General features: G+C 32.7%; 2 protein-coding genes across 6 annotated transcripts in view; one reads left to right on the forward strand and one right to left on the reverse strand.

The window, feature by feature from the left end:
- The window catches only part of LOC140437665 (uncharacterized), a 25,697-nt gene extending 16,492 nt beyond the window's left edge, over nucleotides 1–9,205 (forward strand). For all 3 annotated transcript variants that reach the window (XR_011950401.1, XR_011950400.1, XM_072527311.1), the window contains exons 3-4: nucleotides 112–241; nucleotides 3,768–9,205. Coding sequence is in view for 1 of the 3 variants with exons in the window: in XM_072527311.1 (XP_072383412.1) it covers nucleotides 112–241; nucleotides 3,768–3,886 (249 nt within the window). In the remaining 2 variants the exon portion in view is untranslated. The remainder of the gene's footprint in view (nucleotides 1–111; nucleotides 242–3,767) is intronic.
- Nucleotides 4,888–24,548, reverse strand: LOC140437664 (uncharacterized). Of its 3 annotated transcripts, XM_072527310.1 has the most exons (6): nucleotides 24,061–24,236; nucleotides 22,459–22,567; nucleotides 18,429–18,666; nucleotides 13,057–13,209; nucleotides 9,529–9,667; nucleotides 4,888–9,335 (listed from the first exon to the last, which is right to left on the reverse strand). In XM_072527310.1, the coding sequence occupies exons 3-6, from the start codon at nucleotides 18,498–18,500 to the stop codon at nucleotides 9,202–9,204; spliced, it is 498 nt and encodes a 165-aa protein (XP_072383411.1). In that variant the 5' UTR covers nucleotides 18,501–18,666; nucleotides 22,459–22,567; nucleotides 24,061–24,236; the 3' UTR covers nucleotides 4,888–9,201. The 3 variants fall into 3 exon arrangements, with proteins under 3 accessions (XP_072383411.1, XP_072383409.1, XP_072383410.1); XM_072527308.1 differs by lacking the exons at nucleotides 22,459–22,567; nucleotides 24,061–24,236 and adding an exon at nucleotides 24,352–24,548; XM_072527309.1 differs by lacking the exon at nucleotides 22,459–22,567.
- Between the last annotated feature and the right edge of the window lie 875 nt (nucleotides 24,549–25,423).

Genomic DNA, 25,423 nt, shown 5'->3' on the forward strand with positions numbered 1-25,423 from the left:
GCTCTCAATGCCATACAGCAATGAGGAGAATATGTAGCACGGTATTAATCTGATTTTAACGTTTAATGTAATATCTCTATTAATATTTGTAAACAACTTTGATTTTTTTAGGAAAGCCTCAATTTTACGTTGCCATGGTTATTAGTCACAGCCCCGGCATTTGTTCTGGGAAGTCTATATGCGGCAGTTGTTGTTTATAAGGAAGAGTCCGTGCAAATATTTTGTAATTTCTTGGCAGTGTGTAAGTAATTTCGAAAGTTTGAATTTTGTAAATCAATACAATTCCTATTTAATTACAAAAATACATATCATTAAATTATTAACACATTCGTAGTCAAATGGGAAATGTGTGTTCTTAGGTTTGTTAATTGTTTAGATAAACGTGAAAAACAATTTCACAATTGATTACGGCTAGTTTGATGAAATTGAATTAAATAACCAATGACAATATTTACTTTAAATTACCACGATGCACATTACATATCAGTGGTTAGCAATAGCACTACAATGCAATTTACTCTATTTTCTCCACTACTCTATAATAATAAAGCATATCTTTTTATCCGGGTCTTGCAGCTTTAAATCAGGCAGTTTTTCCTTTAATTTGAGCTATTATAAAGTTATTTTACTCAAAATGTAGCCGAATTAATATTGAAAAATCACCTAAATGCCGTAATTTTGCAACGTTTTGTACTAATTTTTGAAATATCTCCCGTTCTAATTATTGGATCAAGATTTACCATACATCATTTTGTAGGTTTTTTTAGAGGAAAAAATTGCATTTTGAAAACATGATTTATGTTTGTTAGTTTACGAATTATAATAATTTAAATAATTAAATTATTTATAACAAGTTTTCGTTACTTCTGACGCAAAAGCAAGTTTGAAATTTGATCTCCGCGGGTCAAAATTCCTAAGAATATGCTCGGCACTAAACAGCCCTGACTCCTAGACTATATAGGTTATTTATTGCTTTTGGTTAGTAAGCTAAAGAGAGTTTCTCCTTGTTTTACCAACTTTGCACCCTCATTTTCCCAAATCTTTTTATATCTTGGCAATTAAGATTACCTTATTGTTTGCTTCTATTTTCATAAAATATTATTTACATTTGCAATCTCATAAATCAACGCTATCAAATCTGCATCACCCTTTCTTTTTTGCATATCTTATTCACTTTCTGATCTGATGGTTTATTTCTTATACTTGTTTGTTGTTATTCAATTCTAGTTTGTTTTTTTTTCTCCAACTGCTTTTCTACATTCTTTATGATACCACTCAATGTTCCTTATACTCCTAACTACTCTCACAGTGTCTTCTGCTACTTTGCAGTTTCCCTTATTATCAGTTTTATTTATTTCCATTCTTCATATGCTATATGTTTCTCCCTGCGTCTGTTGAGTTTCCTCTGCAGAGCATTCTGGTATCTTGTTTCTTAGCAGTGTTCTTGAATACATACTAGCGCAGTCCGATAAGTACTTAGTCTACAAAAGAATAGAGACAATTTTGGAAAAGTGGAGATTTATTTCTCAACATAGTCTTCTTTTAGCTCGATACACTTGACCTAGCGATGCTCGAACTTCTTTAACCCGTTTGAAAAATACGTTTTTTGAAGGTCTGCAAAGTAGGCTTCTTATTCAACTTAAATTTCTGCCGGGCGAGTGCCCTTTTAGGGGCAATGTGCCAAATCTGTAAAATACAGTGGATAGGGACCGTTCGTAGCGGCAATGTCGGTGGTATGAGTCTTGGCGAAAGAGCACTTTTTTCTTCCCAAATGGGGTTGTTTTTTCTGCAATTTGGCTGTCAGAAAATGGTGGCCATCACTTATCCGGTCGGTAGGACAGTCTTCGCTTCTTCGGAGTACGTTCACCGGGTGCCATCCACTGTCTGGGCTATTCCTTGGTCTCTAGTGTATTCAAACACAGCACAGAAGTGGTCCCACGGTTGAGCTTGTTGTCCGGAGAGCGCAAACGCGGCACAAATCGCGCGGATATCTTTCTCATGCCCAAAATTTCATAGAAGATATGACATATGCGGTCTTTTGAGATGCGTACTGTCTCAGCTATCTCGCACACCTTCAGTCGGCGGTCTGCCAATACGAGATCGTGAATTTTTGTCACGCTATCCTTCGTGGTAACCATTTTTGGGGCACCGAGGCGTGGCTCATCAAAAACCGACGTTAAAATCTCGTTAAAATATTTTTTGACGGTTGCCATCGAAGGAAAAGAGTCACTGTACAGTTTCCAAGCGCTCTTTGATTGCGCTGAGCGATTTCTCTTGCAAAATCAAGAATCGCATCACCGACCGATATTGCTCTTTTTCCATTTTTATAAAATCTGCCGACACGCCCGCTTTCACACACGGTTAAAACAAAACTACGAATCCGATTCGGCTGAGATTTTGACATTAACCATCTATAAGAATGTATTACCATATACATTCTTGTAGATGGCAATACATTCTGATAGTAGATTTCTCTTAAGATAGTCGCGCCATCGGGCGGTCAGGCTAAGTACGTATCGGACTGCCTACCTATATATTTCATTTACTCTGTCGTCTGTTTGTTTATTTTTCAACATCACCTGTCACCATTTTCATACACAATATAGTGATTAGCTTCGCAATACCTACGTTCTTGAATTGGTTGTATCTCTTTTTGGAATAAAAACGTTAAACATTTTGTTGTTTTTAATTTATTTTCTTTGGAAGCTAGTGCTGACAACGACATAATTATTGACTATACAGAGCGGCCAAATCAAAACGAAACAGAGCCATTATTGGGAACTGCGACATTTTTAAAAAACTCAGCGACACGTCGCTTTTGATTAAAGAAGGATACATTTTCCAGGTATTTTCAATTATTTTACTTTGACGCCTAAACCAGGGTCAGAATCACCCCAACATGTTTTAATGACAATGGGGGTCCAATAAGATATCGTTTTAAAGCCCTTGCAGTTCCTTATACATTAGTCTAAATTAATTCGGTCCAATACTTTATTTAATTTTATCCGTTCATTCATTTTCCGAGGCATTTACAGAGTGATTCGTCAGCATTCGGCAATTCGTTGACTTAAATATTCTAAAGATGCGGGTGGTGTTCTATAGATTTTACAATTTTTAGAATAAGCAATGAAGTCAAGACAGGATTAATCACTTCTTCCAGTAATTGTAAAAACATTTCGACATTCACATTGCCAGATAAAAAAAAATGATGCCACGATTCGATACATACATTTAATTTTTGCGATTGCTGTGTATACACATACACTCAGTGGAAAATTATGGAGTTTGAATCAGACCAATACCGGCGATTTTAACGATTTACAGTTCCGTTTAGGAAAAACGTGACATGGACGTTCGTTTAGTTGATTCCAAATACGGTTGCTAGTTGCCTTATACTTAACATGTCCTGAAACTTCAACTTCACTAGCACAGGCCCTTCAATTTCTCGTTTATTACCTACTTTTTTAATTTCTTGATTTTTTTTAAACTCTAAAATAAACTTACTTCCTTCTGACATGTTTATCTTGATATTGTTCATTAAATTACTGAGATGTCATATTGGCACATTTATTGTTCACAAAATACAACGAAATTTACCCCCTATAATGAAAAATGTGTCCCCTTCAATAAAAAATCGGCGTGTCGCTGGGTTTTTCAAAAACGTTGTCGCAGTTTCTAATACCTACCTCTGTTTCGTTTACGTTTGATCACCCTGTATATTATTTGATAATTAATACAGTTTGTAATTAATAATTTATATTTTTTAGGTTTAATATGGCTGATGTGGTTGGCTGTACTCCAATATAACATAAAACATAATGCGTTTGTAAGAAGTATGCTTAAACTGCAAGGATATGTGAAACTGAAAAACGAAATCTCGTTTTGAGCCAATGTCATACTGCTTGGTTAATAATTTGTTTAAAGAGTCATGTAGAAGACCGTATTTTGTAAAACAAACAACGATTTTTATTTGGGAATAAAGACACAAAAGAACGATTATTTCCAACTCAAATAATTACAAAAATATATAGTAGAATCTTTTTATATGAAATGATTACAAAAAAACTGTGGCAATTTTCAGCTTTTTCTTTGTTGTAAGAATTTGTTCCTACTACTGCCAACAATCATTTCATTTTTAAAAATATTCTGCAAAATTAAAGTTTACATAAAACTATTTATTTCTTTAAACACATTTTTATTCAACAACAAATGTATTTTTTCCATGTGTGTAAAAATTATGTCATAGACAATCATTAGTAACAATAATTTTCTGTTAGTTCCCAATAATTCCGTCATTCACATTCTGATGCTTTCCCCTCTTATTCATGTCCATTCTTCTTTCAAAAGCTGGCCAAAAATATTTACATTTCTTTTAACGAGTTTGGTTGTTTTTTCTATATTATAACGTTATTACTAATAACAAACTCCTAATAATAAACGAGAATAATAAAAATAATAAAATGAAAAAATAATAATATATATTATAATATATAAAAAACATATAACATTTCTGTACTGTTGGGGATATAGCTTGCTATGCATACAACTAATACAGGACGTATAATTTTGCAGTGTCCATTGTATACCTGGCAAATTTCATTACAACTATGTGGAGTCCTGAAGATACTTCTCATATTATTTTAAATCTTCTAATTAGTTTAATATCAATTCCCGTAATTACCGCTGCTTCGATTATCTTACTGAAAAGTCTGCAGGATGTATTTAGTGTGTATTAACAAACCCAGTTTTTGGTAAATGTCCACCAGCAATCCAATTGTTTTCTTAAATTCCTTTTGAGTTTCTTCTTTAGTAGATTTTATTTTTTTTTGTCATTTTTTTAATACAATTCAACTTTATAGGACAAAAGTAGAAAAAATTCGAAAAATCTTATTCGAGCATGAAGCATTGATAATCAAAATTTAAACTTTTCTGAATTTTCACTTTTTTATTTCCAAATTATTGAACTCCTTTTACGTTTTATTGCTAATATAGCAGCGCAGTGTGGATGTTGTTTCTGTGACTTTATCACAAACCTTTCCAACCACCACTGTTGGTACGAGGACATGTTTAATATTTATATTTTCTGAGATAATTGTTCATAAATCAGGTCGTGCTACTCACAGTATTTTCGTTTTTATTTTATTTTGTGAAAGTAGATACTCTAATCTGTATTGTGAAATAACTCGTATGCAGTATCAATGAGTATAGAGTAACTAAAAACATTCCTTTATATTGAAAATTATATCAGTCAGAAATTGGATTCATTTTGGTTGCAGTTCCAGAAGTTTAGATTTTAAAAAATGGTTAAATATTGAGTACTTACCTTTCCCTGTCATATCCATAACTATACTCCCTTTCACAAAAAACAGTTGAATTATAAAAATAAAAAAATTGCAAATCGTATAAAAAAGTTTAGCAAAATCTCATAGATAAACGTAACCAAACGTTACGAAGCGGATGCTGTAAAATTTGTTTGGTAAAGCTATTTGGGGTGGGCTGGTGTCACATATAACTACATCGTTTAGGGACAAGAATCGGCCCGAAATGCTAGTTTTTGAAATTTCTAATTTAGACCAGCTTTTTATGTAAACTGCCACTCTTTACGACGTGGGTGTCTGTCCATCTTATCATGGTCCCTCTATTCTCTTGTCTACCAATATAGCCGAAGTATCTTCAATCAGTTATTTGGCTAATAGTATATTCAACTTCATTACCTTTCTTATTTAGGTATTTTTCACCTTACTTCTCCATTTTTTATTTTTATAGACACATGTATGTTACCTTTTTTTAAGCAGTCATCTACATGTGTACATTGGGGATGGAATAATATATTCCTAGAATTCTTTTGATTATAAATTCTGACTGCCATTTTTTGACGTGTTTTCGCAGTCGTATATCTGTCACCGATCTGTCTAGCTTGCTATTGTACCCATGTAGATTGGTATGCTCGAGAGTACAGTAAAACCTCCGTGAACCGAAATAATTGGGGGGGAGGCCGTTTCGGATAACAAGAATTTAGGTTAAAAATAACATTGTTTTTTATAATATTCTTGATCAAAGTATTGGTATTAAAAAATACTATGAGTTGATTTCGTAATGTTTTCTAATAAGTAAATCCAAAATAAAGTAATAAAATTAAGGAAAATAAACAAGTTTAACATGCTTTTTTAAAGAAATCTGCTATTTTTTTTGCGTTTTCGTTTGACAACGATGTTTCTCTCTCCCTCCATCGTTAATTTGCAGAACGTCATGAGTTTGCCTCATTCGATTGTTCGACGAAACGTAAAGCAATCTGAAAAGGACAAAACTTTATGTAATGACAACAAAAATTAAGAATCTAGTCGTGTCCCTAACTAATTAGGCCTACTGTATAAAATTCTTTCCTCTAAAGCATTGAAAATCTCGTCGACGGTCTTGTGCTGCCTGTTGCCTCTTGGGTCATCTTCGTCATCTGATATGCTCAGGTTGTCTTGATAAAGAACCATATCAATGATGTCCTGGTCGATGAATTCACGTTCTGAGTCATCAGCTGCTAACCAGTCACGTATCTCTTCTTAGTTAATTTCGTCATGTCCCGGCAAATTTTTAATGAAAGGTTTAATTTCTTCTGTCGTTTTCTTACCATTTTCTTCTTCAGGATCGTCAATCAAAATCTTATCAAAAAGTTTGTTCCAGCATTTTTCCAAAGTTGAAGATTTGATCTTGGCCCACGACTCAGCTCACCAATAAAAATGTTTTATTGTTAAAGATTTGAGAATTTCGGGAACACTTTTGGATTAATTCGTCTCCTGTAATAACAGATGTCTTAAGAATGCTTCTCTATAATGTCTCTATGACTCCCTGGTCTAACGGCTGGATTAAGCTTTGTGATATTCGGTGGCAAAAATCTGACAATTGTCACCATTTTGTAGATTTTGAGGGTGAGGGCGCATTGTCAACAAGCAACAATGGTTTGATGAGAAGGTTTTTTGATTTTAAAAAGGATTTTACACTTGAGACGAATTCATTCATTCATAAAGTGGTCGACATCCATGAACTTTTTTGGCATCTATACCTTAAAATGCCTTTTCGGAAATATCCTTTAGAGCTCTTGGTTTTTGTGATTTCCCAACACACATAGACATCAATTGGTGAGTGAAATTAACGGAATTGTTTACGTTTTGCGACAAACGTTTACTTTTTATTGACGAAATTATTGAAACTGCCGTTTCGGTTAAACGATGTTTCGGTTAAAAAGGTTTCGGTTAAGGGAGGTTTTACTGTAACACCAGCCAACCAGGATATGATAAGAGCTTCTTTGATTCTTGGCTGGGTTAGCTTTAAGTGAGTTGTTTTTCTAGCACGTCAGCATGCTATCGAGAGCTGTTCTAGTTTATCTTCTACTTCCTTACGCAGTGATGGCCATCTCGTCGGCATATAGGAAATGTTCTGTATATTCGGTTGTTGGTTGGTCGTTTGTATATATTAAAGAGGATTGGATCCAGACCGATATTTGTAGCAAGGACTGAACAATTTATACTAAGTGATAATCTTTGAGCTTATATAGAGTTTTGTCAACATCCTTCTGTGATTCACTGAATTTGAAGGTGGTGCTTAGATCGACTAGTGCAAGTCCTATTATTGTTTTATTTTCGTATAACTCTTTTATGTATTGTGAGGTTGAGAATTTGGCTGGAGCATGATTTACCTGGTCTTAACCCAGCTTAGGTAAATAAAGTTGTTGTGATGTAATTATTTCCTATTCTTTTTAATTTTTCTGGTAAGCCCTTTACATATGCTTTGTTCTCATCTTTGAATCCCTTCTTGTGAATTTGGATTGCTTGTGGTGTTTTGTTGTTTTTTTTTTCTTCTACAAAATGAAGTTCCTTGTTTATAAATGACAATGGGTAATCATTTTTTGTTAAACCCATTGTTAGTAGGTTTCTTCTTCCTGAAATGCCTCATTGAATCAGGTGTTACATTAAATTACCATTCAAACCACAACGTAAACACCAAAAAAGGAATTAAAAATCAAAAATTCAAAAGATATCAAATCTTTATATGAGCCCAAAATCCCATATAAACACAATATTTGACAAGCCTTATCGGTTTTCATGTTTGGTTTCATGCCCAGGCCCCACTGTTCTAGAATCCGTTTATCTTATTTCCTTAATGGCTATCACGTCATATCTTAGTTCTTCTAGTTGTTTTATTGCTCTCGTAGCGATTCCAGTCCTGTATGAATTTAATACATTCCATGTTCTTACGAGCATATCCTTCCTCCGTGGCTTTCGTCGTTTATTTTAATAATCCGTTTTATTCCGATTGAATAATACTAATTTTAAAGCATTTGGTTTTATATATGCATGGATCGCCAATTTATAGCAGAACCTCCATCTCAAAAAACCATTTCTTCCTTTCTGGTTAACCCTGACTGTGACTTTCATTGGAGGTTAATTACCCAATATCTGGCAGAATTGTTCAGTTTTCCGTGGGTTATCCATGTAGCCTAGGTCACACTTCGTGGAGGTGAGAATACGGATTGAGTAGAGATGCTAACTGGAAACAACACTTTAGCATCACAACCCTTAGAAAAACAGTCTAAAAGATCGTAAAATTTCTTTGAATGAAGAGAAGATAAACGTGGAGGTTTGTAGGTTGGTTGTAATATATATACATACATATATATATATATATATATATATATATATATATATATATATATATATATATATATATATATATATATATATATATATATATATAGGTATTTAGGCGGTACTCCCTTCCGGTAGGGATCTATGGAGGAGTATCACCGAGCCGCAAGCCCTTATCTCTTGCCGTACTGCTCCACCATAGACCGATCAGACACCAGCATATTCTCAAGTTGGTTGTAATAAATGTATCATATTAAAAGAATATGATGAAGAATAAAATAGTTAGACTTTCAAATTTAGTTTGTTTCTATATTAGGCTCACAAGTTTTCAACACATTGTCGTTCATGACATATTGTTTTATTCTGGGCTGTGATTTTAACATCTTAACTACCTTTGTTTTAAATATTTCCCATTGTTTATGTCTGCCGCAAAGGACGAAGTATATTTGCCGAATTTCGAAAGATATAATGTATAGCCTACTGTAACAGCCAACTGCTTAAATTTATTTATATCTGTGATACAAATACCATTGTTTTGTAAGTTTTATTATAATAAAGAACTAAATCAACGATCGTCTTTTATTAGTTTATAACGAACATTAGCAAAAATATCGTATATTCTCTCAACTTTCTCTGCCTTTCTAAAATCTCCATTTCTATAAATAAGAAAGATTATGCACCAAAACAGCCAACATATACCTGAAACAATAACATCATTATTGATAAACAATTATTTTAAACAATAAACAAACAAATGGAATAATTAAAATCCGAAAGTAAAATTAACGAAAATGGTTTAACTATTATCTTTACAGGATATAGCACCTACATGAGAATAGAAATAATTAGGGCAAAATGAAAAAAGCGGAAAATAAATACAATTTTTACTCACCAACATAAATAAAATTCCATATGAGATCATCAACTAAATACCATCTAATATGCTTAATTCCTGTTATAACCATAAATGTCATGTATATGAAGGGTAAAAACGTAATAAATAGCCATGGCAATAAAAATATAACTGCATTCTGAAAAATAAGAAAAAAATTAATTATATTGTTATAGTCCAGCAAACTGTATAGCTTGTTAAAGGATTAGTGGTATTATTGCCATTATTCATATATAAACAAGTTATAAATTTCTACTTGACGCTGAGGGTTGAATCACGTACGACTAATGCTGAGGAAATTAAAATTAAGAATTTAATAGATCTTTAGAGAGAATAGATCTTAAATAGAGGCCTAATCAAACAAGATGCTGTGAAAGAAACATGTTTATTTACAAAAACAAAAACGGTAATTTCGTCGATAAAGGATATTGCAAGCAAAGAACCATTGACGACGAAAAAAACGTAGTGATCTTCAGTCTCATCATTTGGACAGTACTCAACAAGATATAAGAAGATCGCTCTATTCCCTTTATAAAGATCAGACAGTTCCTACGTTAGATAAAGTTAAATTGAAGTTACAGAAAGAAGAAACAAATATAGATTGACAGCTAGACTCGCCTCTTGACTTGGCGATCTTCTATTTTTTTATCCTAAGAGACAAAGCTTAAAATTATTAGTAGTATCCTGCGAAACACTTGCATTTTTTAGAACATAATGTACATTTGTTTAAACATATTTATTTTCTAACGTAAATAAATTTATTTATTATTTTTGTAAGTTCTATAGCATTCATGATTATAACAGACAAAAAAACAGAGCATATTTACTGATGCAACAGGGGCACAAAACCCGACAAGCAGAGGAAGAATATAAACAACTACGTAAAGAAGAAAAGAAAACTCACCGAAGAAAAAAGAGAGAATATATGAACAAAGAACTACAAGAACTAAGTAAATCAACAGAGACAAGAAAATTTTATCAGGGACTGAACAAAAGCAGAAAAGACTTCAAACCGAGAACAACGATGTGTAGAGATAAGGAAGGTAATATATTGACAGAACAGTAAGAGATACTAAGTAGATGGACAGAACATTTTACGGAAAAGCTTGAAGGAGATCGGAGAGAGACGAACCCTGACATACCATTAGACCAAGCAGATAACAGAGAAAAGACTCCACCAACAATAGCCGAGATTAGAGCAGCAGTAGACAAATTAAAGAACAATAAAGTACCGGGATCGGATCAAATAGCATCGGAGTTACTGAAGGAAGGAGAAGACACACTACAAAAAACAATACATGAATTGATAACAAATATATGGTCGAATAAACAGCTACCAGCGGAGTGGAATAGCGGTATTATTGTACCATTACATAAAAAAGGAAATCAGTCAGAATGTCGAAACTACCGTGGAATCACGCTGCTGAATGCAGCATACAAAATAATGCCCAACGTCATTTATGAAAGACTTAGACCACACGCTGAAAAAATAGTTGGAAATACCAAAGTGGCTTCTGTAGACAGAAGTCAACAATAGACCAGATATTTGTTCTGCGACAGATCCTCGAAAAAAACAAGTGAATATAACATCGACACACATCTTCTCTTCATAGACTTTGAAAGCGCATATGACAATATAAACCGAGAATTCTTAATAAAAGCAATGAAAGAATTTAATATACCAACACAACTAATAGAACTGATAAACGAATCTCTAAAAGTAGAAAGTAGAATCCGGATACAAAATGAATTAACGGAAACAATAGATGTGAAAAAAGGACTACGCCAGGGAGACGCTCTATCATGCATCTTGTTCAACATCGTACTCGAGAAAATACTGAGGGACGCAACAATCAATACACGAGGAACAATCATTAATAAAAGCGTGCAAATACTAGCATTTGCAGATGATGTTGACATAATCGCAAGATCAAGAAGAGAAATGATAGAGGTATACAACCAAATAGAACGAGCTGCACAAAATAGTGGTCTTAAAATCAATCAGACCAAAACAAAATATATGCAGGTAAGTAAAAACGCAGAAATAAGGCAGTCACAAAATATAAAAATAGGAGAATACAACATTGAAGGGGTAAAAAACTATATACTTGGGATCCCTAGTCACGTCTGATAATAACGTTGCGGAGGAAGTGAAGAGGTGAATATTTATTGCAAATAAATGTTACCATGGCTTAATTCGGCGACTAAGATCAGATAACGTCGCAAGAAAAACAAAATGCCATATATATAAAACCCTAATAAGACCGGTACTCACATACGGCTCAGAAATCTAGACACTCACTAAAAGAGAGGAAACGTTGTTAGCCACCTTCGAAACAAAAATCTTGCGACACATATATAAGGACACAGAAGAAAACGAAATATGGCGAAGAAGATACAACTCTGAACTATACAAAATATACCAGGATCCGGATATTATAACATTCATTAAAATAGGACGGCTGCGTTGGATAGGACATGTAGAAATAATGGAAGAAGGCGAAATACCAAACAAAATATTCAAACAGATGCCAGTAGGAAAAAGAACAAGAGGAAGACCGAAGCTGAGATACTTAGAACAAATAGAAAATGATATAAACAACCTTAAAAATAAAAAACTGGAGAAAAAAGCACGAAACAGATCAGAATGGAGAAGAATCCTGGAACAGGCCAAGACCCAAAAAGGGTTGTCGAGCAAGTGATGATGATGATGATAGCATTCATGATCTTATTTTTATAATAAAATCCAGAGTCTCTATTGTGATGTTAAACTTACTAAATTCAACAAACATATTATATACCTACATAATTTTATAGTATAATTCGTATTCAAATAGATTCTTTCCATCCATTAGATCAAAACATTCATCACATATACCAAAATCTCTCTGCTCACGATGTACCAGTCTCTCTCATATGGCTGCCTTCTCATACAACTGAAATTACTGGTATTGAAACAGCAGACCATTTTGCCAAAGAAGCTACTAGCCATAGGACCGGAGTCACCACAATTCAACTAACTAACGATCTCAAACTCGTTTTCAAAAAGTCAGTAAAGGATACTTAGCAAAACTTATGGCAAAAGAACAAATTGAGTTCATGAACTCCAATCGTTAATTGGTCATCTTAACCTGGTCATGTTTACCTGATTGTGAAACACATCCGACTTTAACCAATTCACCAACCTGTATAAAGCACTGGACTTAAAACCTACTCTTAAGGAAATGCTCAACAACTCTACAGAAATCACGAAAACTATACAGTTTCTAAGCACCGCTTAACTCTACCACAAGATTTTTCCAAAAAATTTCAGACTATAGAGTGTCTTAGGTAATACTCTATAATCCGACAAATTCGATGGTCCGACATCTCCCTGCAAAATGTTTATGATGACCGGTAGTCCACTGTATAATGTTGTCAATTAAAGAAACAACTTTATTTACTAAATAAATTATACGTCACAACCGTTTTTTACATTAAAAATGCCCATTCATCACACTTTTATTATACTTTTAAACTCTTACTTACCTTACAGATAGAATAGAATAGAAAAACTATAATTATTATGTGTAGTCCGTATAAAACAAGGCCTTCGATGTTTTCCCTGAATTGTAAGTCATCGTTTTTTTCATAATAAAGTGATTCACTCACAGTAGTGTTTATACCAAAATATAGAAGTACCTAAAATATAACGTATAAAAATTTAAGTATAAACTTAAAGCTAACACTAAAGTGTGAAACACTAGTATATTGTGCAAGAAGTGTAGAAAGGTACTAATTTATCACGAATTTGAAAAATTGCGGCACGAGGGGAAGCGCATAATTTAACAACATAATTCTAAAGAGTCTTTTAATAGTCGATCGTATTGTTTTTCCACTTTGCAAAACTAGAAAACAATAAAAAGGTTATAAAATTTACCCTCGCCTAAAACTCGTTTGCTACCTACAACAAAAATATGTCGTTCTCCTTAACTGTCGCAGCTCGCTATCGCTCTCTAAGTACGCTCTCATACATACTCAATCGTCTGCATAGCAAATTAGTGTTATCCTTATCTAATGCCTACGTTTGTTGGGAAAGCTTGAGATTTATAACTATTTACATAAATTATATTTGTCGTGATCCTAATAGATTCAAGGCATGGAGCGGACGTAATAAACTGTAGAAGTTATAGAGGTACAAACATAGACTCAGATCATTGCCTAGTGATCTCAACATTGAGGGCTCGAATTTCAAACATCAGTAAAGAAAATAAAATGGATACAAAAAAATGGAATGTAAAAAAGCTGAGAGATGCGACAATTACAGAACGGTATTCAGAGAACATCACCAACAGGCTAAGGAATCAAAATGTAAATGAAGAAGGCCAGACGGATATAGACTCCTACTGGACCAGAATAAAGAAATACACTGAAGCAGCACTTAATTTTAATTGTTTTTATCGGCTTTAGGATTTTAAATGATAGCTTGGCATTTACCAGATAATGGTAGCTGTTGACCTCAAAGCAGCTACTTCCTCTACAGCTTCTTATATTTTTCAGTCTTTTTATATGCTTCCTCTTCAGTAATACATGATTTATCTGATTCTTGGTTCAGCCATTCGGCGATCTCCAGGTAACTTTATGGATATCTTTTTGTCTCAATTTTGTACCTTCTATTGATCTTTAAATAGCAAATGCAATGAGTTTAAAACCGTTACCATTCATATTTATTCATACTTACTATGACCTGGTTTGTACATTTCTTTTTAAACAATCTTAGCGTTGAAATCGTTTATATCTATAACAATTTTCGCCTTCATGGAGTTTGAATTTTGTTTCCTCATCTTTTTCTTCTGTCAGGGCATTGATGATGGATATTTTTCTATACTTTTCCTTTAATCGTGGTTTGTATAATCTCTCAGAAACTGACAGGGTAAACTTGATATCATTTTATATCGATTCAAATCCTTTTCTGTTTTAACTCTGGTTTTTTGGGATTTCCTTTTCTTTGTTGTACTGCTTTTAAACGCTTTCTTGTTATGTCTGTCATTATGTCTCTCATTAGGTAACATGTTCTGTCCACGGAATTTTAGTAATCTGCTTTCACGCATGTCTCAATGCCATTCAATATCCGAGTTTTAGTGACCAGGCTTCTACACCATATAACAATAACAGTCATACAATTTAGTAATCCCTAAACTTATTTTAGTTTGGCCAATTTATTTTGCCAAACAACAATTTTATCGACTTTATAACTCACTGTGACAGTCCTATTTGTTACTAATACTACAACCAGATCTTTAAAGTGCCAAAAATTTATTCTGTTTCATTAACCTATAAGTTAACAACCACAGAGTATTGACTGATTACTAAATTTTTGTTTTTTTGTTTATTTGTAGATAATAATCCATACTGCTGTATGCACAATGCTCTCTGGTAGCATTTTTCTTATTCAACAAAGGTTTCAAGGCTTAAGAAAGGCTTCTCTTTATCGACTTAACGTTTTACAAATAAAATATTGATATACTAACTATATATTAATAAAGTGGTTATTAAGGTTTTTAAAGGCAGGTATCCAGTAACTGGCGCCAGTCGCACTAGCATGACAGTGCAGGCATAGTAGTGGCACCATGTAAACACTTTTTTGCGCCAGTCCAGAGCTGTCTTGAATAGAGAGCTGGTCTATTTTTCATGCCAGTGGTCCCCGTCCGCGTCCCCTTTAATCCCGCCCCAGCGGTTGTAGACACGTGTGACCACATCATTCCAGTCGCTGGCGTACTTGGAAATAGTACAATAAACGACTGACTTCGCCATGTAGGAACTGGCGTGCCAGTGAGACTGGCACCAGCTACTGGATACGTGTAAACGTGCCTTAAAATACGCACGATTCTTCGAAATAGAGCATGTTTTTTAAAAACCAGATACCTACGAATACTTTACGTTATTTTTTATTGGTACACTTTGAAATCGTGTAATATTACTACAAAAAATTGAAATAAATTGAATAAGTATACCTTTCGTTGTTATGAAAATGAGAAACAAAAATTAATTTGAAATCTGTCACATAATATTAATTGTTATTACTGGTTGTATATTGCTTAAAAAGAGTTGATTACTTAGTAAAGCAGAATCGCGGTCAATACCGCAAAAATCGGAAGACGCTTATAAAAAAGAATACGACAAGTTCATTAAATGGATGGAAGAGGCAAAAGGTAACAGGTAAATATGAACGAGTTGTAATTGCTTAAGGTACGTTTTTACTGGAGGGTTTGTTGCGATCATCGCTGAGCGATCGTCGCTAAGCGATGATCGCGGTGTACCGCTTGTGTGGTCTGTTACGGCGCAGTTTTGACTTAAGCGTCTGTCGCTGGAGCCGCTCGCGTCGATCGTTGGCGACACTAATGTCTAGAGCCTGACCCACTACTCGGTGCAGACTTGCTCAGTTCATTGCTTTACATTTCTGAATGTTTCAATGGGGTTTATGTGTATTGTTGGTTGCGAACATTTTTTTTATAAATTAATAATAATATAATTAGTTCAGTCTATCTATTTAACCCGTTTGATAAATTTAATAATGTTTAATTGACGAGCAAGAGCTTTTCGAGGAACGATCGATCATTTAATAAATAAACATTATATAACTGCTGTATAATGTAGCTCGAAATGAGAAAATTATTCATTTATAGATATTACAAAGAAAAAGTCTCTAAAACGTTTTTGAGCAAGCCAAAAAAATTCACATTATAAGGCACGAATGAATCAAATAAATAAATGTTAAAAAAGAAAACACAGAACTGTAAACGATAGAAATAATCGAAAATTTATCAGTGTAGTCTGTAACTGTAACAAACAAGACCACAACAAGACAAGAAAACACTAACTTGTCACATCACTAAGGACTAAGACGTCATGCGTAAGTCTGTCAGTAATTTCCCCGATTCAAATTCATAATAGTCAACTTACATTACGCGGCTCAGAGTAGTAGGTCAGGCTCTAGACATTAGTGTTAGCGACTGGTCCGGGAGCAGACACAGTCGCAAACGTTGAGCGACTGTAGTGGATTGTGCATGTGATTTTGAGAGTTTTTTTTCTGGAAACTCTGGAAACTTAACATCATCTCCTAATAAATGGTTTCATCAAAATTTTGAAGTATCCTTCTTCTTGTCTTCTTTCAAATACTACATGTTTTTCTAATCTTGGAACACTTTTCTTCGTCCTTTTTTTTCTGCAAGCAGGTATTTTAACAATAATTGTTTTCTTTTTTGTATTCTCATCGCTGCAACAAAACCACTTGTTCGCTAGATTACGGACAACTCACTAAACAAATCATCGCTTTAGTAAAAACACTTTGCTTGCGATCATCGCTTAGCGATCATTGCTCAGCGACGATCGCTCAACGATGATCGCAACAGACGCCCCAGTAAAAACGTACCTTAAAAACGTACATTTACCAGAACTTTACCTTCAGATAATGTTGAGCAGTACATGCCGTCGACTATGTGGGCTATCCATTCGAAATTGCAAACTATGTTGACAATAAACAAAGGGGTCGATGTAAAATCGACGATATTTCGACGAGTTTATTTTAAAAAAAAATGCACCATGGTAATGATGATGGTAGAACGTTTTAAAAACATGCGTCATATTTATTTTATCACTATATTACTACTGCTACCCTGGTTTTAGAATTACATACATATTCATCACTGTTCCATAAATCGCAAATAAAATCAGTTTCGATTTTGAACCAAAAGTTTTTGAACTTATTGGAAAATCAGCAGAACAAATAAAAAAACGGGGGTGGCAGTCCAGTGGGACTGCCGGTAGAAGTTATACTTCTATACACGCGTTCGCCGTTAAAAATTTATATAGGAGTCAATCTGCACAATCATTACATATGTAATGCTATAGGTAAGAGAGAGCAGAAAGAGAAAAAGAATTAGTTATATAGGTATATGATGCATCGTTTGCTGTATATAAACATTTGACCTGTAATAGGAGTATAGTAAATGAAGGATTGTATCAATATTTTAATGAAAATATATATTTTTATATATGTATAAAAGGAGTTGAATGCAAAAAAAATTACACATACTCTGCAGTAAAATTCATTGTTTATTTTGTTATTAATATAAAAATTACAATACAATAAATACACTGCAACATAATTCAATACAATAATACAATATAAATTAAAATGTAATATTCATAAGTATTTAAAACTCCCAATATACATAACTTACTTTACGAAGATAAAAATAAAAAACCAACAACTAGGATTATGTTGTAAATTTTCATTTTATTTTAAAATTTATGTTTTTTGCGTATACTACATATATTTAATAAGATTAACGTGAGGTTTTTAAATATTTCAAAAATAAAAAAGGAAATTCATAATTGGGATTCGAACTCACAACCACCAGCGTATGAACCAAACACGTAAAGGATTTGCCAATTAGACATGACACTAACGGATTTTAAAATTGACAGTTCTCGGTAAAACAGTGATTATTTTGAAATACAAAAGCCTAAAATAATTATAAACGTTTAATTTTAAATAATACAAAACATATCACACATAAATTATAATATTAATACATATTATATTATATATAATAATATATATATATATATATATATATATATATATATATATATATATATATATATATATATATATATATATATACATACAATATTATATATATAATTATTATAATATTAAATATATATACAAAAGGAACATTTTTATTCTCGAGAGAGGAAGAGAGAGAAAATATATCTTCTGTCTCTCTCTTACTCATTATCTTACATATGTAATGGTTTCACAGATTCACTCTCATGCAAATTTCCAACGCCGACCGTGCGTATAGAAGTATAACTTCAAAAATAATTTAATACTAACTTAATCAAGTACTTACCGCATGTATAATTCCTATAAGGCACACAGCAAGTTTAGTAAAATTTATTCTAATAAGTCTTTTTAATACCATAGTATACAAAATGTCATTTTTTATCAACTAATGTTTATCATTTTATTTATTTCTTTCGATTCTACACGTATATTTTGATTGATTGGCTTGAATCAAAACATATATAAACAGCTCAACATATTCACATCGTGGGTTGCCGGTTTTGTATTCAGTCAGTCCTTATCACCTTAAAAATAGAAATACTTGATTACTTATCATAAATTACACAATTTAAACAGGTACTAAATTACTATTATAATGTTTTTCCTGAACACTGAATACATAATAAGTACATTATAAATATTGTGGTTGGAAAATTTAAACGTATAATCTAGGATAGGTTTTATATTTCAACGCCTGATGATGATAATGATAAACACAGCCTAAACTATCTAGGCAATCCGTTGCAAATGCACATAACAATAATTAAAAAGAAAAACGAGATTAGGTTTATCAACAAAAAGAATGCACCAGGATGCGATTTAATAAATGGAATGGTAATAAAGGAAAAGTCGGACTTATTTCGACCAGAATGCACAAGGAATTTATTTAATCGTACTTAAATTACTACAAAAATAATAAAAATTTATAAGTCAAAGGAATAGTGACAATTATTACATACATACATTACAAAATTTAAGTAAAATTTTTGCGGATTTAAATATTACAAGCAGATCTTTATTACTAACAATTTAAGAAACGACAAACACACTAGATAAAAATATAAAAACATTAAATATTGTCATAATAGGCAAATACCCTGACCAAACTAGTACTATTGTGTAAAAGTTGTACTTAAGTACTCTGAATAGAAATAATGTTTTAAAAATGTGTGATTGTATTTTAAGCTTAAACGATAATAAGTGAAGACTTTTTATTTAATCTGGTAAAAAAGTTATACAAACCAACATCAGTCGAATATTTTACACTCTTTGTTAACCTAAAACGTTGTGCCCTAATAGCATCTCTACATCATCTTGTATCGTGATCATGGAAGTTGGAGTTTATGTTAAACTTACCTTTGTTGGCATGAATTTTAATCAGCGACTAATATATATAGAGTGAAGGTCATCATCATCATTCTCTTTGCCTTTATCCCTATACGGGGTGGGCTTCCCTAATTACATTTCTCTATAAGTTTCTATCTTGCCTGCCTCCTGCCTAAGCCTCTCCCCTCCGAGACCTTCTTTGGTCTTCCTCTCCTACTACTTCCAGGAACCCGAAAATCAGCAATTCTTAGTATACGGTGATTAACGTCTCTATGTTGAATATGGCCAAACCATCGTAACCTATGCTCTCCCATCTTGGCAACAATTGTTGCCACCCCTAGATTCCCCCAAATATACTCATTCCTAATTTTATCCTTTTTGTCACTATACTCATCCATCTAAGCATTCTCATTTCCGCCACATGAATTTGTTGTTCTTCTTTGTTTTTAACTGACCAACATTCAGTTACGGACATCATAGCTGTACATCTTATGGCTGTTTTCTAGAATTGTCCCTTCAACTTTTTTCACATGAAATTTATCAGTCTCTCCCACACCTGTCCTAACACTGGTTGTTACTCCCTCATACATGTCTCTGACAATCTTTACATATTCACCGGGGACTCCTTTCTTATTAAATGCCTATCACAGAATCTGTGCGCCTGTTGTTGATCTACCTTGCATAAAACAAAACTGATTTTATCGAATATTTTGGTTTGTCTATCAATTACTCTCTCTCTCATATTTTCATGATGTGACAAAGTAGCTTTATCGCCCTGAAGTTTGTACATTGTTGTACATCTCCCCTGTTTCTGTAGACAGGTACTAATACACTGCTTCTCCATTCGTCTGGCATTTGTCCAACTTCCATAATTCTATTAAATAGACCTGTTTATCAATTTGTCTCTGTCTCTCATAATGCTTTTCACACTTCCCCAGGAATATCATCTGGCCCAACTGCTTATTTTTTCTTTATTTTTTAAATTGCTTTAGCCACTTCTTCGTTTGTTATTTTGGTCACCATTGCTGTTACTGTCTCCGTTAACTCAACTGATTGTCTGTCAAATTCTTCATTTAATAACCTGTCAAAGTACTTTTTCCATCTCTTTTTGACATCCTTTTCGTGAATTAGTATTTTACTATTTTTATCTCGGATACATCTAATCTGATTAAAATCTTTTGCTTTCTTTGCTCAATGTTTGGCTATTTTATAAATCTTCGCTTGTCCTTCCCTGGTTAGCCTGGTTAGTTAACCGTATAGATTATTATACACTTCTGCTTTAGCTTTTGCTACTGCCACTTTTGCTCCCTTTTTGGCGACCGTATAGTTTTTAAGATCTGTATCGGACCTATTTTCTTGCCAGTGTTTATATAACCTTCTCTTCTCTCTTATTTTTTCTTGAACTTCGTTAGATCACCACCAGGTCTCCTTATTCTTAAACTTCTTTTCTGACAAGTATTTCTCAGTTAACGCAGGATATATCACGGGGAAGATATAAAATCGGATCACAATCCACTGGTGGTCAAACTTCGGTTTCTGAACTGAAAACAATTAAAAGAACCGAAAAAAATCAATATGATTTAAGAATAATTACACAAACGTAAAATAAACAAGAAATTAATCAACATATAGATCAAAAAATGACTAATGTAGAAATCACAACGGATATAGAAAATGACAAAGAGAAGTATTTTTCAGAACCAGGAGAATGAACAAAACTATCGATAAATAATTATATACTAAATTATGGTGAACAGTGGAGGGACGGTGAAAGATAAGAACATGGTGGAATACAAGACAATAAATAAAGAGATAAGAAGTGCTGTTAGACAAGCCAAAAATAAATGGATGAGTGAAAAATGTGAATAAACACAATATTAAAAATGCGTTTATTTTGACGTTTTGATTTCTATTTCGGAATTTCTTAAAATACAACTTAAACAAATTAGTATCAGAACCAAACCTGTAGCGTTCGTTTTGAATTTTATCGTAAACAAAATCTTGTCTTTTTCTTTTTAGAATTTTAGCTTTAAATTAGTTAATACAAGTATACTATCCACGAAAATAATTTAATGAACTGTATATAATATTTAGACACGTGTATCAATTTAATTGATGAAAGCTCTGAACCATTAGAGGCATAGCACTGACCTGTTGATAAGTATGAAGTTGAAAAATAATGAACCCTATTTTACCTGTGAGAGATGGGCCCATGATTGGCTATTAAAGTAAATGTTTTCATTAGCAGTCTTTATGAATTATTTTTATATTACCACAATTTATATTTTATTGGAGCTTTCCCTACTGGGTGGTCAATTAATAAGAAAACACGCAGCAACACTTATTGGAGATTACGATCTCATTTCCTTTATTATCTATGTATAATAATAACAAATGTGACATATGCATAATTTTAGAAAACATATACAAATAATCACTACAAGTCAAAAGATTACTACAACACTACGAGGTGTATTCGTGTGGTTAGCTACTCAAACAGTTGCATTTTGTTACACTAACGACATTTTAAATATTCTTGTATATATGTGATTATGTTATAGGCGCATATGATAAAATATTAGGTTATATACATTTTGTTTTACCCATTTTACAACATTAAAGAAAATGTGAAAATGTGTGATCAAGGTAAATGCAATAGACTGTTAACTTGTTGATTATTAAAAACTGAAAATGGGGACATCTTACATGACCCCCTGTAGCTGGTGAGGTTTTATCGACTTACATTACCTCTGATCTGTTCTGGAGTCTTGGGCTAACTGTTTAATAATCAACAAGTTCACAGTCTATTGCATTTACCTTGATAAATACCATGAGGATTATATTTTAATACGGATGTCCTTCCAATGTTTTTATGTGGCCATACAATGTTTTTAACAACTTTTTATTAAACTGATGATGGAATGATTTAATTCCGAAAAGATCTTCTTTAAAATAAAAAATTTTAAGCTTTTAATAAGCATTTTTTATACCTTAATACACACGAACACCACGTGCTTTGTATTCAACAGGTATACTAGCCACTCCTGGATATCTCCACTTCATGGTTTGTTCCAGTTTCACTTTTAACTTTTCATTAACCTTTAAAAAAATACGTGCAACTAAATAAATGGCTTAAATGAATTAAAAAGTACAAAAAATGTCTATAACCTCTATAAATATGATATTACAATAAATGTTCAAAATGACCCCCATTTTCTTGAATACACATTCGGTATCGTTTTAATAAGGAAAACCATGTTTTTCTGACGAAATTGATTTCCAGCTTCAATTATTCTAACCCTCAATTATTGTTCGTCCTCTATTGTTACAGAATACACTTTCTCTTTCATAAACCCCCAAAATCAAAAGTCCATGGGGTTAAGACCTGGACTTCTGGGTGGCCAAGAAATAGGTGCATCACGACCCCTTCCAATCCACCGACCAGGATACTGCCTGCAAAGGTATTCCCGGACTTCATTACTGTAATGCGGTGGAGCGCCATCTTGTAGAAATCACATATTTTGCATTATTGCAATATTCACTTCTTCTAAATACTCTGGTAAATCGTTTGCCAAGAACTGCAAATAATTATCACCATTTAAATTGTTGGAAAGAAATACTGGGCCTATTAGATTGTTATCCACAATTCCTGCCAAACATTAACTTTGAAAGTCCTTTGGTGATGAGTCGTTGTTTTGGCGTGAGGATTTTCGTCGACCAAAATATGCTCGTTATGATAGTTTGTTATTCCATTTCTACTGAAGGTTGCCTCGTCGGTAAACAAAATATTTCTAATAAAATTAACATTTCGAGTGTTTTCCATTAACAACCAATCGCAAAATCCAATCCTTTTAGGATAATCTTCAACCAATAACTATTGAACCGTTGTTAAGTGATGTGGTTTAAGCAGCTGATCCTTCAAACGCCTCCAAACCCTTACATGAGGAACTATTAGTTGAGCAGCTATTAAGCTTGTACTTGTTCCAGGGACTTTTCAATGATTTCTAAAATGTCTTCATCAGTTGCGGTTGGAATGTACCCGTTTCCCGTATTCCCGTAAACGACGATTAATGGTCAGAAATAATCGTCTATCGGGTGTATTTCGATTGGGGTATTTTACTGCATAAAATTATTGACTATTATTGATGGAACTGTTTGTAATTATTGTATCCGTAGAAACTAATTGTAATTTTATGGCCAATTAGGAAAAAACTAGTTTTTCGAAAAAGTGAAAAGAGTCAAAAAAAGTTTTAAAGATAATGTGTTAAACTAATGACGCCACAAAATTCATTTGATTTGAACGTACTCAAAATTTTGGGGGGATTTAGGGCTGCACACCTCTCTTAAAATTTTTCTGTGCACTTAGATTTTGTTGTTTCTTTTTTATGAAAAATACTTTTAGAACAAGAAAGTAACGTGTTCATTTTTATTACAAAATGTCAAGTAGTTTAGGAGATAATGCAAAAAAACAATTTTTATTTTGTAACTTCAAAGGGCTGTAACTTTTTCTGTGTACACTTTTGTACTAAGGTAAGTTGGATTCAATCAATTTATTTTTGTCCCCGGAATGCGTGATTTAATTTATGACATACCTTTTTGAAACACCCTGTAGATAATATAATTATTTCCTGCCACTACTACACTGAACTGATTTTTTGATTCACTCAAAAAGTGAATTATCATCCTGTAGTACCTCGTAACTTTACAACATATTAAACCGTGCTTGATATCAAATATATTCTTAGAATTTGGTAACAAACAGTGAATAATTTCATTACTTATCATTAATAAGTAGATTAAACACTCAACCTTCGACTCTCAAATTTGCCACCGCGTGGATTTCGCATGCACCATCCACTCCCCACTACTCTTTACATACTTACATAGGAATCAATCAACAGGTAAAATTCTTCACTATTAGGACAGGTTTTTTAAATCCCTGTCAAGTTAGATGTAATATGTCTCCTCACAACACTTTACACTAAGAACTTCAATACAAATTACAAAATACAAAATATTTTTAACAATGACTTGACTAACTCACAACTGTCCCCTCCCACTAATAAGTTTATTTAGTCACGGGCTTTCTGTTGTGTTGTAGGTTTCATGATGGTTGTAAATTTTTATTCAGGACCGGACGCGCTCGTTTCCTATGCAATTTTATTTTTATCTAAAAGTCACCTGGTCTGAATTTTCTGTAATAATTTAATATTTAATAAAATTCATATTAAAATACAAAGAATTAATTATATTAAAATAATTTAATAATGTCAAAAATAATAGAGTTATAATTTTATATTGTTTTAATATTAAATTGTTTCCTATTAAAAATGTGATATGAAATAGATTCTCTACTTCAAAACTAAAACAAAAAATTATTAAAATAAAATGTTTCTTGTTTCCGAAATACAGGGTGTTAGAATTTATTTAAAAATATATTGGCTAAATCAGTGCTGGGCTTAATGCTGGTAGTGAAATTCAGGAATCAAATCCTGAGAACATCTTTTCGGTACATAATAATAAAAAATCCAACCTTCTCCAACATCACAAAAATTATACTTATGGCATCTCCTGAGGTAAAATGTGTTGGAAGTAAAAAAGAGACTCCGTTCTTAATTATGGGTGAAGGAACAATATTACAGATTAGAGCTACAGAAACTGTTCTATTTAGAGAAAAATCATGATGGTGTCTTGAAATCTTGAAAGTTTTATTGGTAAGATTATGGAGTTAGTCGATGCACTCAAAAAAAGTGCCAATTATATTAATTGGTTACATCCAAGAGATGAAGTGGAACGGACAAAGGATGAAACAACTGTATCAATAATATATATATATATATATATATATATATATATATATATATATATATATATATATATATATATATATATATATATATATATATATATATATATATATATATATATATATATATATATTTATAGTAGTATGTA

The sequence above is a fragment of the Diabrotica undecimpunctata genome, chromosome 3, assembly GCF_040954645.1.
Source record: "Diabrotica undecimpunctata isolate CICGRU chromosome 3, icDiaUnde3, whole genome shotgun sequence".
NCBI classification, from domain to species: Eukaryota; Metazoa; Arthropoda; class Insecta; order Coleoptera; family Chrysomelidae; genus Diabrotica; species Diabrotica undecimpunctata.